Source organism: Artemia franciscana, chromosome 20 (genome assembly GCF_032884065.1).
Source record: "Artemia franciscana chromosome 20, ASM3288406v1, whole genome shotgun sequence".
NCBI lineage: Eukaryota > Metazoa > Arthropoda > Branchiopoda > Anostraca > Artemiidae > Artemia > Artemia franciscana.
The window spans coordinates 26,757,265-26,772,917 of record NC_088882.1 but is presented as its reverse complement, the minus strand read 5'-3'; the positions used below and the strand labels follow the sequence as shown (position 1 = coordinate 26,772,917).

The window sequence follows — 15,653 nt, the reverse complement described above, 5'->3', positions numbered from 1 at the left end:
ATTGAGAAGTATACAGACGTTTTCAGGGGGATTTTATTTTGTTTGGGGGTGGGGCTGAGGAGAGGGGGCTATGTTGGAGGATCTTTCCTTTGAGGAATCTGTCATGGGGGAAGAAAAATTCAATGAAAAGGGCGCAGGATCCTCTAGCATTACTATAAGAAAACAATGACAAATAAACATGAAAACGTTTTTTCAAATTAAAGGAAGAAGTACCATTGAAACTTAAATCGAACAGAGATTATTACGCATATGAGGGGTTCTAAAAATACTTAAGCATAAAGAGCGAGGTATTTAGGAGGAGATAAATACCTTGCTCTTTATGCTAAAGTATTTTTAGTAATTTCAACTATTTATTCTACGGCCTTTCTGATTCAGGGGTCATTCTTAAAGAATTGGGACAAAACTTACGATTTAGTGTAAAGAGCGAGGTATTAACGAGGGTACAAACCCCCTCGTATACATAATAAAAATATAAGGTTATGAAAGTTTGTTACGTAAGTTAATTCTTAAGTTACGCATATTTTTTATTAATAAAAACGTTCGTTAAAATTAAAAGTTCTAGTTGCCTTTTTAAGTAAGCGAAAAATTACAGGGCAACTAGGCCTCCTTCCTCACCCCTTATTTCTCAAAATCGTCTGATCAAAACTAAGAGAAAGCCATTTAGCCAAAAAAGGAATTAATATGCAAATTTCATTTTAATAACTTATGTGCGGAGAGCCAAAACCAAACATGCATTAATTCAAAAACGTTCAGAAATTAAATAAAAAAAACTAATTTTTTTAGCTGAAAGTAAGGAGCGACATTAAAACTTAAAACGAACAGAAATTACTCCGTATATGAAATGGGTTGTCCCCTCCACAATCCCTCGCTCTTTACGCTAAAGTTTGACTTATTGCCACAATTCTACTTTTTAAAACAATTAAAAGCTTTAGCGTAAAGAGCGAGGGATTGTGGAGGGGACAACCCATTTCATATACGGAGTAATTTCTGTTCGTTTTAAGTTTTAATGTCGCTCCTTACTTTCAGCTAAAAAAATTAGTTTTTTTTTTATTTAATTTCTTCAAAGGGGGCATGTAAATGTTGAACTTAAGGTGTAGATAGCTACTAGATAAGATGTCATCTGAAGCGGTAATAGTGGTAGATTTAAGTTCTGGATGAGCAGACAGGACAAACTCGAGGTTTGAGGTTGACCCAGATTTATAAACATAAGAGAAAGGTTTAGATTTAGGTAGGACAGACATGCCAAGCGGAAGTGACAACAGAAACATTTGCGTAAGCGGCAGTGAAGGGTCATTCAGATTCGTGTTGAAATCACAACAGATGACAAGTCACCTGTTGGTAGCTTGAATTTTATGGATAATCTTTGATAGAGACGCACAAGCTGATGAAAACTTCTTATCAGAAGTAAGAGTATGGTATGTAGTCGGCATATCAATACACAACAATACAAAGCATTCTAGCTCAACAGCAATATAAATGTCACTCGAATCTACCAAAGAAGCGGCAAACTTTTTATTTATCGCAATAGCTAAACCAACGGAAGGTCTACCAGTTGTAATATTTGCTGACCAGAGAAAAAACTGAGAATTAGGCGAACGCTCTAACAATGAAATTATTTTCGCTTAAAAGGTACTCAGCAAGACATACAATAACAAAAGTATTATACAAATTTTCAATAATTTCTAGTTTTTCACGGGCACCATTTATATTCTGATAAAATGCTAACATACATTTTTAACGCCCTGAGGCTGCAACATTGTTTCTTTGGCCTTGAGCTAGAAGGTGCTTTTTCGTTTCTACACAAATCAAGTTGTTACTTACGTGGGGTTTTCTACACATTATGCCTGCTTGGCATACATAATCCTTATTACTATAATCACCCGCACATTTATTACACTTGGTCGGGTTTGAACACTCCCGAGCAAAATGTCCGAATCCTTGGTAGTTGAGACACTGCTTGGGTTTTTTGATCGGTCGAGTGACACGAAATAAACAATATTCGATCTTCACTCCAAACTACAAAGCATGATAAAGGTCATCACTTGTTTTAAACTTCAGCTGCACAACTCTTGAATTTTCAAAGCGTGTCGCAGAAATTACACTTTCAACGAGCAAGGAAATTTGAGAAACATCAAAATCAGTGTCCATTTTAATAATACCTGCATACTCGGTTCTTACAATCTTAACCCGAATTTTCATACTATTAGATATTGCAGCCACTGCTGCCACTGCGGAATCTTCACCAACCCTGTGGACTACCAATCCATTTCGGCGACTAGCAATACATTTCACCTTGTCAGCATAGCCAAGCTTCTTCACAAAATCACGCTTATTGGTGAGGTTTTTCATATTAACATTGTCAAAAATATTTTACAACACCACAGGATCAGAGGAGGATTGACAAGCTGGCATCAATGGCCAGATAATTGGGCTTGAACTCTGCAAACACGTTTCTTGTTCTTCGCCTAAAAAAATTAAGCATCCGGATACATTCGTTCAGGCATGAGGCCACTATTGTAGGGGGGTCTGTTGGAAAAGAAGGCACATCTGATGGATCAAGTATTGCAAACATCGGCATATCTTCCTTTTCTTTGAGGCTGCATAGCCTCAAAGATCAAAAATGTCCGACAAAAACGATGACGCTGGATGTGATCCTCTTCTCCTCTCAAGTATGTCAACCTTTAGTGCAACTTTGCCGGTTTCAACTGCCTGCTTAATTGCATCCTAATTGCAAAAAAACTAAGTGTCTAAAAACTAAACCTTTATCACAGTGTCTTTATCCTTGGCAATTTACCGTTTTAAAAAGTTGAGCACCGGACAGACATAAATAGAACTAGCCATGTATATAATACAATATCTTCTTCAAAAAATTAACGCCATGTGCAGTCAATAATCATAGTCCACATAGTACGCCAATTCGTCAGTAAGCACATAGGTAGCGGTGAATCAAGTCTGTCCAGAAACAAGGGAAGCGTAGGGAGCCACTTACCCCAGCAATTTAAGGGTAACTAAATACAGGCAGGTACGTATGACCCTTGCGGTGCCCCCCTCTTCTTCTTGTTGCCTGAGCCACCTGCAGAGTACTGCCAATGCACCTTAGTTGCTCTCTCACTGCCGACGTGCCGACGCACCCCAAGAATTTGAAATATGGATGGCACTGTAGAATTAAAATGATGTTAGTGAATAAATAAGTAGAATTACCACCACAATTCTTGGAGGGGGAGATTAAAAACCAGGACGCCACCAAATAATCTCGGTAGATGAACTAAAGATAATACAGCACCTTGTGTCAGTAAGCAAAAATATCCAATAGTAATATAGTCCTTAAATAACACTGTGTTATTTCACTTCTTGCGAAAATTTTATAATCCCTCACATCTGAAATCTGATATCGACTTTCTAAAATAGAAAATTTAGAAAGACAAGTTATTAAGAGCCCAAGAAAAAGACATCTTTTCCGTTACGGCTGTGAGAAAATAAAAATGCTGTCAGAGCACACTGACTCGCTTATATACAATCATCTTTACAAATCAGTATGAAAAGGAAAAGGACGATGAAAAAGTTAAGAACAAGTTAAATGAAAAGAGGGCAGAAAGAGGAAAACAAACTGAAAAAAATAATAAAAGAGACGGAAAATACGACACTGAATCACAAAAACAATTTTTGATCAAGATTTTCCAAAAGATATTGTACCCTAAAAAAATATATGAAGGATATATATTATTATTAATTTACCCTTATCGATTCTGAAACCTTGGAACTTTCCACTAGTGAAATCTTGAAAACTAGTTAAAGTCTCAAGGGTAGCTTTGTATTGGCTGACGAGAGACGAGAATCAAAAAGAGAAGATACTAAAAAAGACAAAAAGACTGAAAGAGAGAAGGGCTGAATAACAAGAAATAGAAGGGAAAAATAAGATAATGAAAAGAGAATAGCATGACAAAGAGAAGAAATAACGATCTGAACCGACTTTCCTCTCGGATGCTAAAGTTATAAAAACCAGGTAATTCGTCCTCACTGTTCTCATAAGAAATAAAAGAGCATGACTCATGTTTGGACGAGCATAAATTGGAATTTTGATTTTCCTGGTTTACACGAGAAGTTTAGGATTCAGCTGGATGTGCGACTATAAAATAGATCTACCAAATGGTAAGAGTGAGGGAGGTAAAAAGACGATTTGATAAAGCAAAACACGTAGTTATTCACGCACTACTTTGTTTTCGAGGGGATATTGAGGGGGCCAATCGCTGAAAAGGCGTAAAAAATTGTAATTCAAAATTACAGAAAATTATCAGTGATGAGGACCTGCACGAAAGGTAACCTTCTCTATTTGAACCTACCTGCTTAGAACTCAAATCCACATTTATAGTCTTATATACAAAGATCAATATGCTCACCGTATAAACGAAGAAGGTTTTAAAGTTCTTGGCTTCAGTTTTAAGATCTAAACTCCAAGGTATTTCCCCTTTAAGAACCATGTTACCACTGTCTACATAATAAAGGTGTGGACCCGTTGTCAGCAACAGCATTCGCCTTCTTGAAAACAATCCCTACAAAAAAAAGAAGAAAAAAAAGATAACAGTATAAAGTGAAAAGAATCAGACATGGAAGAAAGAGCATACGCAAAAGCTGAGCGTGAAAAAAAAAGATAACAGTATAAAGTGAAAAGAATCAGACATGGTAGAAAGAGCATACGCAAAAGCTGGGCGTGAAGGTTGATTGGGCAACAAACTGTAACTTCTTTCTTCTAGAATAAAATGAATACGTAAAAAAAAATCCTGTTATCTTGACAGTACTGTTCTCTTTCTACTTCTTTCAAGCGTAGTCACATTTCGCCACCAAGCACATTACGCTGATTTAAAATTCATATTTTAGCTTTACAGAATTTTAAGCGAATTATTTATTTTAGAATTCAATTACCATGAACATCAAAACAAAGGTATTTTTTGCCCTTTCGACCAATCGTAGGCCTATTTATACCTGAAAACCCATATTTTCTAACATTTTTCTTGTGTTTGTTTAAAAATTAAGAAGTTTGTAGGATAGTACCATATTCCTGTTGTTGTTGCCACGTTGGACAGTGGAATCAGAATAAGCAAAAGAAATTAGTTAAATTGAAGAGAGTGATATTAATATAAATTCAAGTATTAACAATCTGATGATTCCCCAAGCAATTGCACCCTGAAAGAAAAGCTATAACTTTTTTAGCTGCTTGGTGGAACATGTTTTTAGCCTATTTTGGCTGTTTATTCACCTATGTTTCTTTTTTTTTGATGAAACATGGGTGCACCAGAACCACTATAATAGCTAACTGGCTCTTCTGATACCAAAGAAATATCAGAGCATCTTATTATTTAAGAATTAACGACGCTTCTTGACTACTAAGGTCCCTGCGTCGGCCCTGCAGTGCATTCCTGCAGCGTGATTCGATCTCTGGGTCCCGTATTACCAAGCTAAGGTCAAATCCACTGCACCACCACAGGACATCAGAGCATCTTCTTTTATTATCTAGACAAGTTTGAATTAGACGCTAAGTCCACTTTTCAGTATCCATGATGATTTTCTAATATGGTTACTTTTCGGATTTCTAACTCGATTTTCTATAACTTTTCGGTGAGTCAGACGATAAATTGTCCTGTCTGGCACCAATGGATCTAGGAATTGCTTCCAGCGACCCCCTCGATCTATCAGCCGTAGCTTCCCCCGTGATCTTCAGCCAGTCTCTGTCCCATATCTGACTCCGCATCTGGAAATCTTCCCATGGTTCTAGGTCAACTTCGAATTTTTGTCAAAGATTCTTCCATCTTCCTTGTTTTTGTTTCCACGATAGTTCTGGCTCGCAAAAGAGAACGCCCTGACATATTGTACCTGCAAGGTGATGCGAAATTCTTGAAGAACGTTGAAAAATGCTTGAAGAATTGCTTAAAGAGCCGCTACAAACAGAAATTGCATAACTACGTACGAACATATTTTCATTAGAAATTGAATTTATATATTTTTTTCCCATATTATTAAAAAAAATAAGGTTATGTAAGTTTCTACTTCACTAATTCAAACAGTAAGAGTTGATTTTCAATGTCCTCGATACTTTAAGTGTATCTCACAGAAAAAATAGAAAAAAAAAAAAAAAACTCAACACAGCAAAAAGCCTTCTTATGACGAACACAGCAACACAAACCTGTGTCACTTTCTTGGAAGTTTTACCTCGAGAGCCACCGCTCCTTGACAGTGTTGCAAGATTTGGTATAATAATGTGGAACGTAATAAGCACAAAGCTTAGTCAGTTTCTTGGCTAGTTTTAACTCGAGGGCCACCGCTCCTTGACAGTGTTGCAAGATTTGGTATAATAATGTGGAACGTAATAAGCACAAAGCTTAGTCAGTTTCTTGGCTAGTTTTAACTCGAGGGCCACCATTACTTCAGGCAGGTTTTAATCGTAGCTTATAGCTTACAGGTACAGCTTTATCCACTGCACTGTATCTTTTAATTTAAAAAAAAAAATGCTATTCTGTTGTTAATACAGGAAATCAAGAATTTTTTTCTGAAATATTTTTTCTACCGCTTTTGGGAAAATTTGTAATGTTTATTTTTTGTAAGCATAAGTTTTGTTTTCCTAATAATAATTAGAAAAATTAGGAAAACAAAAGAACGTTGAAAAATGCTTGAAGAATTGCTTAAAGAGCCGCTACAAACAGAAATTGCATAACTACGTACGAACGTATTTTCATTAGAAATTGAATTTATATATTTTTTTCCCATATTATTAAAAAAAAATAAGGTTATGTAAGTTTCTACTTCACTAATTCAAACAGTAAGAGTTGATTTTCAATGTCCTCGATACTTTAAGTGTATCTCACAGAAAAAATAGAGAAAAAAAAAAAAAAAAAAAAAAAAACTCAACACAGCAAAAAGCCTTCTTATGACGAACACAGCAACACAAACCTGTGTCACTTTCTTGGAAGTTTTACCTCGAGAGCCACCGCTCCTTGACAGTGTTGCAAGATTTGGTATAATAATGTGGAACGTAATAAGCACAAAGCTTAGTCAGTTTCTTGGCTAGTTTTAACTCGAGGGCCACCATTACTTCAGGCAGGTTTTAATCGTAGCTTATAGCTTACAGGTACAGCTTTATCCACTGCACTGTATCTTTTAATTTAAAAAAAAAATGCTATTCTGTTGTTAATACAGGAAATCAAGAATTTTTTTCTGAAATATTTTTTCTATCGCTTTTGGGAAAATTTGTAATGTTTATTTTTTGTAAGCATAAGTTTTGTTTTCCTAATAATAATTAGAAAAATTAGGAAAACAAAAGAACGTTGAAAAATGCTTGAAGAATTGCTTAAAGAGCCGCTACAAACAGAAATTGCATAACTACGTACGAACGTATTTTCATTAGAAATTGAATTTATATATTTTTTTTCCCATATTATTAAAAAAAAATAAGGTTATGTAAGTTTCTACTTCACTAATTCAAACAGTGTAATTTAACAATTCAAACTAATTCAAACTAATTCAACAACGAGTTGTGGCAACTCGTTCAGAGTTGCCACATGCGATTTCAGCAGCAACGTCATTTATTTATATTATTAAAAACTACATTGACGTTCCTTCTGGTTACCAGTTTCAAGCTTTATTCATTACGATCTGATTTTAGATATGTAGGTTTTTGGGGTGTCGTAACAATAGCAAAACAACCTCAAAGACCTATTTAAATCTACATTGAAATAGAAACAGATTGTAGGATTTTCCAAAAAAGCGAAAAGAAATTTTAAAAGTTATAAAAAAAAACACTTCTCAGACATACAACCGTCTTTACGACCCCTAATTCTAAACCCTTCATCCCTATATATACTCCTCCCCTCAAATTGCGTCTTTTCAAAATTATTAATGTTATATGCTACAGTATTTAGGCCTGTTCTAGCTTTTCTGAGTCATTTCTAGTAGCGATCGTTTTTATAATCATATTTTTATTGAAGAAGCATTAGGCATTTCCTTCCACAAAATCTGAAATCCCATCAATATTATGCGGTTGCGTTGAAAAAATTCAACTCAAAAATATTTTCATCCTTTCACGACAACCTTACAAGAATTGTCGCCTGTAAAGATCTAGTCAAAATCCTGTTCGTCCTGCTTCTATTGTCAGAAACAGTCCTGTTTCTATTGTCAGGTTCAACATCAAAAACTAAACTGAAATATGTATAGCATTGGACAGAGTGAAAAGTTTAGCATGATTGGAAGGCCAGCCCACAACTCCCAAAAAAATAAGCGAAAAGGCAATTAAAATCTGGGTTCCACAAAGAAATTAAACGTTACACTTACTAGTGGAAGGTCTTATTAGAACTGATGTAACACATGACAGCAAGCAAGTGAGTATGGTGAAACTATTTTTATAGAAGTTATCGAGTAAAAAAAGGAAAAAAAGATGACCAATATGTTCTGTACAGTTTTTTTTGTACATTGTTAACAGACGGAATTCAAACCCCATGCATCTGCCTATGATTGCAACTGACTGCGCATACACGAAAAGAATTTTTTTTTAAAACAATCAGTTCTTGATCTACCCGTTTTGACTTTTCTCCATTAAACCTTCCCAAGGAAATCCCATGGTTGTTGTTATTGTTACAAAGTGCTACTGTTGGCTAAGTCTGGGGCTCTATATTTCTTCATAATCTAGATATGAAAAGGATCCCTCTAAACTTTGACTAATCTTTATCTTACTCTGAATTCTCCTAAAAAGGTTGGGATCAAACCCATCTTTTCCAATCGCATCCTTTATAAAGTTTCAACTTTGGCCAGCTCCCAAGAAGTTCTGACAGACTTAAGTCGCTATTTTGTACAGTCTCATCTGAAACAGGATAAAAAAAAATCATCCGAATGTTGAGCCGCCAGAAGGCAAAACCCTTCTCCTCCATCTTACTCTTCAAAATTCTTCTAGGAAAAAACTCTACCAAAAGAAGTCTAAAATAATGTCGATTGTATGTCCTGACTCAGGCATCCATACGAACAGATTTGAGTGCTGCAGTAGTCGGATTGCTGCGTCCACTGCTGATTGCTTACAAATCATCCCTTGGGATTTGGGCACAATCAATCTTTCGCTTTATTACCCAAATAAATTTCAGACATATTCCAAAACAATTCATATACAAACTTCTAGCCTCTTCTGTTTCCCTTTTCAAAGGAGTGTGCAGTTAAAATAATGAATGTAAGATAAAAGAAGATGCCCAAGCCGCTTAAACCCCTGGAGTAACTCTAATTCTGAGAAAACATCAGAACTGAGACCCTTTGTGAAAAAAAATGCTTATTAGAATAAGGTTCTTATGAATTTTTAATCAGTTGAAACGACCCAGCTGACATACCCAACGTCACTACTGTTTAATATCAAACAGTTCGTGGTAACGAACTGTAGTAAGGAGCGGCCCGGCTCAATAGTAACCAAAACTCTAAAAAATGGAATTTTGATATCAATAGATACATCAAAAGAATCGTATTTTAATGCTGATTTTAAATATATAACTTTCATCAAGTTTAGTCTTACCCATCAAAACTTAGGAGTCTGAGAAAATTTGCCTTATTTAAGAAAATAGGGGAAACACCCCCTAAAAGTAATAGGATCTTAACGAAAATGACACCATTAGATTCAGCGTATCAGAGAACCCTACTGTAGAAGTTTCAAGCTCCTATCTACAAAAATGTGGAATTTTGTAATTTTTGCCAGAAGACAAATCACGGGTGCGTGCTTATTTGTTTGTTTGCTTTTTTTTTCGCGGATGAGATCGAGATTTGACTGTAACAGAACTGTGTTTTGTCGATGTTTTTGTATAAGTGATTTCATTTTTAAGTGACTTGATTTTTCTTTTTTTTTCCCCTTACATTTGAAATTCAACAGCTGATTCCCGCGATTTTTACTGAGGATTAAATATGGTCAGCCAAAAATAGAAGAATTGGCCGATATTTACAAAATTCTCCTTGACTAATTCTTTCTACAAACATTAGGCGACAAACCAACTCTCTTCCTTAAACAGAGAGACTTCGGTGCTGCCCCACCCCCCTCCCTCCAAAAAAGAAAAAAGAAATAAAAACAGTTACACTGAATCCCGTTTACCCTAAGCCTTCATGCCTATCAAATGATTAATTTTATGATTTTGATTAAGGAACGATTAATGATTTTAAAAGACTGACATAATGGACTATTCAACAAGCTACCATCTAGAGAGAGAAAAACAAATTTGAACAAAAGAGAGAACGAGAGAGGGAAAGGGAGAGAGGGGAGAGAGAACTTACCACTCGTTTATCAATAAAGCCTTGTTTAAGAATGACGTTATTTTCAACAAACTGGTTGAATTTATTCTCCTTCTGACCTTCTAGCATTTTTTCTCGTTCGGTCTCATCAAGGTCAGCGATGCTTAATTTTGATCTTGTAACAGTTGAACTCTTCCTGGAAGGGGCAAGAGGCAGACCTAATGCTCGAGACAGTTCATTTGCTCCAAGGCCTGGTTGGGCATCACTTGGAATCTGAAATTAAAGTATCCCATAAAGTGACTGATATCGTTATATTAATCCAGAGTTACTTTTTCCACATTTAGGATGACAGATGCAAAGCCAAAATTACTAAAATAAAATGTAAAATATAGTAATCTAGGCCAGAAAATTCTTTTAGTAGCACCCAAAAATGAAACTGTCCTATTACGACAGCTTGGCACTCACTTCGCAAATTAATAACACCATTAAATTCAGTTGTTTTTAACTCTAGCCTGATAACTTGCAAAATTTAAAAACTAGGGCTAAATATATGGTAGTAACAACATGTTTGTTGTCAAATGCGGGAGTAAAGAAGACTGACCTTTGCTAAATAAGTGGCAGTGACAACTTTGTTTTCGAAATGGCTATCCTAACAAAAAACAATTGAAAAACATACGAAAGAAACATCCGGTCTTGTCAGCTCAAGAGCAAGAGGGGTTAAGCACTTAAAACGATCCCCTCCCCCATAGACTGATATGGTTATTAATATCCCAAATACTACACGGAGAACCTAGCTAGTTGTAATAGAACAAAGTACTCTATTTTCTATTTTACAACGTATATTTTTATAAATAACATGATTTGTAGAGCGTTTTGTTAATCCCTTTCGCCTAAACAATTCTAAAAATGATAATTACGCAATTAATCCAGTGAGATGGAGAAAGGTAAAAATCGAAGTATAATTAAATAGTTTCACATCCCTGGTACAGCCAATTTAATTACAATCCCATGAGCATTGTGGTAATAGTTTTTACTAAGGAGACGTTTCTACTGATTTCAGGAAAGACTAAATTTAATAATACACAAAAGTTGCATATTTTTCAGTGCCTTATAACACTCCCTAAGTAAATTATTAATAACACTCCTAAAAGTAAATTAAACTCCTAAGTAAAAGTAAATTAACTCCTAAGTAAAAGTAATTTAACTCCTAAGTAAAAGTAAATTAAACTCCTAAGTAAAAGTAAATTAACTCCTAAGTAAAAGTAAATTAACTCCTAAGTAAAAGTAAATTAAACTCCTAAGTAAAGTAATAACACTCCCTAAGTAAAGAGCAATACGGCTTGCCTAGCGATCCAAGGCATCTTAGCGATTCCTTTCAGCATCATTTCCCCGATGATTTTTGACGAACATTTTTTGGCAATTACAAGAATTTTGTGTTAAGAAATGTACAAATGTACAACTAAAAAATTGTTACATTCAATTATATTCAATCGTAGAAGATATGAAAATTTGAAAACCATATTTATTTTCCTAAAAACCTTTCCCAATTGTTTAAACATACATGAACTCGATACCTAGCATTTGGAGCAGGTATTTGGCATTTAACTGCAAATATTTGTAATAACTTTCTTTTGGTTAAATATTACCTTAAGAAACTACTTTTATCAAAGATTAGTAACACAATTAACCTTTTTTCATCACACAAAGCATCACTTTATTTTTTTTTCTTATGCTGCTACTTTCAGTTTGTTACAAGAAAACGACAAGAGTAGCCACTGTGGTTTTTACAGATCTTGGGATGAACTAAGGAATATTAAACAATATTTTAGAAAACTGCATACAATTTTTGCCTGTGGCCAAAATCAATGGTTTTTCCTTGTTCCTCGGTCAGAGACCACAGTATCACAGCTGAAGCTGAGTCTTATAATCTATGCTAGGAAAGACTACCTGAAATCATTTTACCAAGATTTCGCTTCTTCGAGCCATGCAAGCTCCCAAGCTTGCGGGGCTTGCAAAAGAGCCATGCATTCTTTTGAGTGGAAATGTGTCCAAGCAGCCAAGCAAGCAGGTATCAGTATAGTTGAATAGGGAGGACTTGAAGAATTTGTTGTTGCTAAGAGGAGATAGTTTAGATTTAGGTATCAGAAGGAAATAATTGGGAAAGTTTAGGCAGGAGACAGGCCCCTACTTTTGCCCTATGCAGGGCGGGGGGAATGAAAATTTAGTTCATTTTGTATCCGAGTGTGAAGAGCTGTCTGAGATGCGGAAGGAATGTTTTGGACGAGTGTTGGGGAGTGAATGCTGGTTAAAGGAGCGAATGGCTGAGAGAAATGGATATGCTATTAAACAGTTGTGTAAGTTTCTTCGTTTAGGGATTAAGCATAGGGAATCATGTTTGAGGAGTTAGCTTAGTAAGAGTTTATGTACGGGTGTTTCTGAATTCATAAAGTGTTTGCAAGTTTATTTGCTTGTTTGAGTTGTTTGCAAGTTTGTTTGCTTGTTTAAGTTGTTTGAAATTAGGTGTTTGTTTAAAGTTGTATGTGTTTTGCTATGGCCTGCAGGCTTTTTTGCAAATAAATCTTATCTTATCTTATTATAATCTGAAGTTGCTGAAGAAGTTCACTAGCCAGATCACTAAAATATTTTAATATAACATTAAATAAAAATTTAGCGATCCAAATTGTCTATTGCAAGCCATTTCTGTGTGCAATTTCACATGAGTTCATTATTTCACATCCGCTTTTCGTTTTCATAACAGGACCATAGCAGAGGAGTGAAGTGAAGTTGCAAGTGCCTACTGAATTTTAGTACTTCTGCTATAGCTAAAATTGCTGGAGCTAACCCTTGGGTCCTTTCATAGTTAATCTTAAGAAATTTACTTTTGAATTAGGAGAAATATAATTCTTTTTTTTTTAACGCTGAGCAGTATTCCTTGTAGAGCTAATAGAAGCATATGATATCAATTTTAAAAACAAAAACCCGTAAAGAGAAGAAACATATAGATTCAGTTTTCGCCCTCTGCATGCAAAAGCCGTTGAGCTAGCAGTCACACACTTAACTCCCACAAAAATTCGTCCGTGGGACGTCATTTTGAAAATTTCAAGATATGGACAGGTTAATTTTTCGGTAAAAAAAAATAATTTAAGTCCTAAAACTGTGCAAAACAAGTTGAAGGTGCAAAGTGGGGCCACACCCTCCAACAACGCCTCTCGCCCAATCCAAACTAGGATCTTGCCTGGAACATGAGTTGTTGAAGGCATAAAGTGGGACCGTGGAGCCTCCAAACCTACATATCCCCACTAGACCCGTCTAACATCCCCGCTAGACCCCGCTGTGTCCATGGCCTCTCAAACACTCGCTCTCACCATTTTTTTAGCAGAAACCTGGGCAAATTCCACTTGTTGATACAGTATGACCTAAGGATTATCAACCAGTTATACAATAGGCCCACTGACCCTCTAAAATCGTGTAAAACCTCCCGCCTGAAATTTTCCCGCAGAAAGATAGTTACTTCCCATCTTTGTTGAATCCAAATATCCCAAGGATTTTCATTTTGTACAACTGGAGAACCAACGTGTACAAGAGGGTTCTCCATGTCTTGTCAATTATTTTTCGTACTAAAATATGTATGATTCGAAGACTGAGCTATGCCTGAAGTCCCTTCAACATCTCACCAAGTACCTTCAACATCTCACCCTTCCTGCTTTCAATTTTTAACAGAAATAAATGTATACCACAACTTGTTTAAATCAAACATGTGCAACGATATTCACTCTTTAAATTTAAGGCATAAAATGAGCCCCCCGGCCTATCTCTGTCTGGCAACTTCTAATTAGAAAGGCAGGAACACAGCATCATGCTTGAAGCAGAATTATGTAGGGATTTTCAAACCGTAATAGTTGAGGCAAAAAGTGCACCCTTGGCCCCTCCAAAACCTGCCGCCCCTCTTTATACTGACTTTCTTTGGAAAATAGTAGGGATTTGGCATCTTGTTTGAACCAGAGTCACGCAAGAATTTTTTATATGCATGATTATAGAATCAATGTGGACCTCTACCCCCTTCTATACCCCCGAATATCCTACAATCAATTTTTGAGTAGAAAAGTATGCACGTTGCCAGTAATATGTGTAGCGTGGATTTAATTGAGGCTATACCCCTTTCATAGAAAGTAAGTAGCCCCTCGCTAGCCATCCGTTATTACGCATCATTGCGTCACATGGATTAGAGCTCCAAGCTTCATTGCACAGAAGCAATCAATTCTTGTGTAATCAATTTCTCTAACCTTGATCTACTTGTAGGTTATTCCCCAAGGCACTCAGAGGATCAATGAACTTAGAGTACGGGTTGTAGCTAAGTTGCGTAACAAGTTCTCCGCATCTCTTGCATGCAATAGATACTCCGTGTTTTCTGACTCCTCCCCGAAATGAATTCAGATGGTTTTATGACTGCTCCCCGCAACGAAATCTACGGATTTTATGACTCCTTCTCGCAATGAATCCAGTCGGTTTGACGACTCCTCCCCCTAGCCATAGGAAAAAAAACAGTTGTGTAACTATTGGAGTCAATTAACTGTTACTTGCGCGATTGCGTAAAAACGTCCTCTGACCTTGAACAGCCCTAAGGCACTTACAGGATCAATAAGCTCCGAACAATCCCGCTAATGATGATTTCATAAGGCGCCCTTCAGGAGTAATGAACTCTGACAAACAAGACAAGGTGATTTTACCTTTCTTGATGCTATTACGAAAGATATTGTGTAATGATTCAAGATGATGGCTAAGCAGTTTCTGATGATTTCATAAATATTTGACTGGTTTAGGATTTGAACTGGGACCTCCTAGGGATGAAGGAATAAAGTGCCAGTCAACGTAACTGACAAGTCGATGTTAATACTAGTCGATGTCAATGTGAAGTCAATGAAATATCATGAAGAAGGTTTAGCGGTGATTCCTTAAGTGCTGCTATCTACCACTAAAGTCATTAATAGTGATATTTTAAATTTATGAACTGTTTGTCTGCTGTGGGAATCCAACGCGAGACCCGAGATTTACTATGGTAAAAGAACGATATATTAATCAACTGAACAAACAAGTCAATGATATTAGTATGTTCTTAGAAATACATTCTAAGCAATAGGATTCATGAAGTTCCCATGCCATTGAGTCGTATGTGTTTGTATATCATATATCACTTATGGTTTGAAAAGACACCCCTCCCTAATAGCTATTCTTGAACTTTTAAATTCAATCCAAGGATTATTTTTGAACTTAGACCTTCATACATCACCTTATGAATTAACAATTTAATTAAATGAGTAGCATCCTATTAATATGTCCGACCACGCCCACTGGCACTACTCTTTTCTTTCTTAGTGTTTTAAGATCACGAAAAAGGTTTAACAGAGATTCATCAA

General features: G+C 35.9%; 1 protein-coding gene across 3 annotated transcripts in view; it reads right to left on the bottom strand.

The window, feature by feature from the left end:
- Positions 1 to 15,653, bottom strand: part of LOC136039972 (3-phosphoinositide-dependent protein kinase 1-like) — a 57,243-nt gene that overhangs the window by 3,624 nt on the left and 37,966 nt on the right. For all 3 annotated transcript variants that reach the window (XM_065724027.1, XM_065724029.1, XM_065724028.1), the window contains exons 7-8: positions 10,282 to 10,512; positions 4,398 to 4,550 (exon numbers count right to left, since the gene is read on the bottom strand). In XM_065724027.1, the coding sequence (XP_065580099.1) occupies positions 4,398 to 4,550; positions 10,282 to 10,512 (384 nt within the window). The remainder of the gene's footprint in view (positions 1 to 4,397; positions 4,551 to 10,281; positions 10,513 to 15,653) is intronic.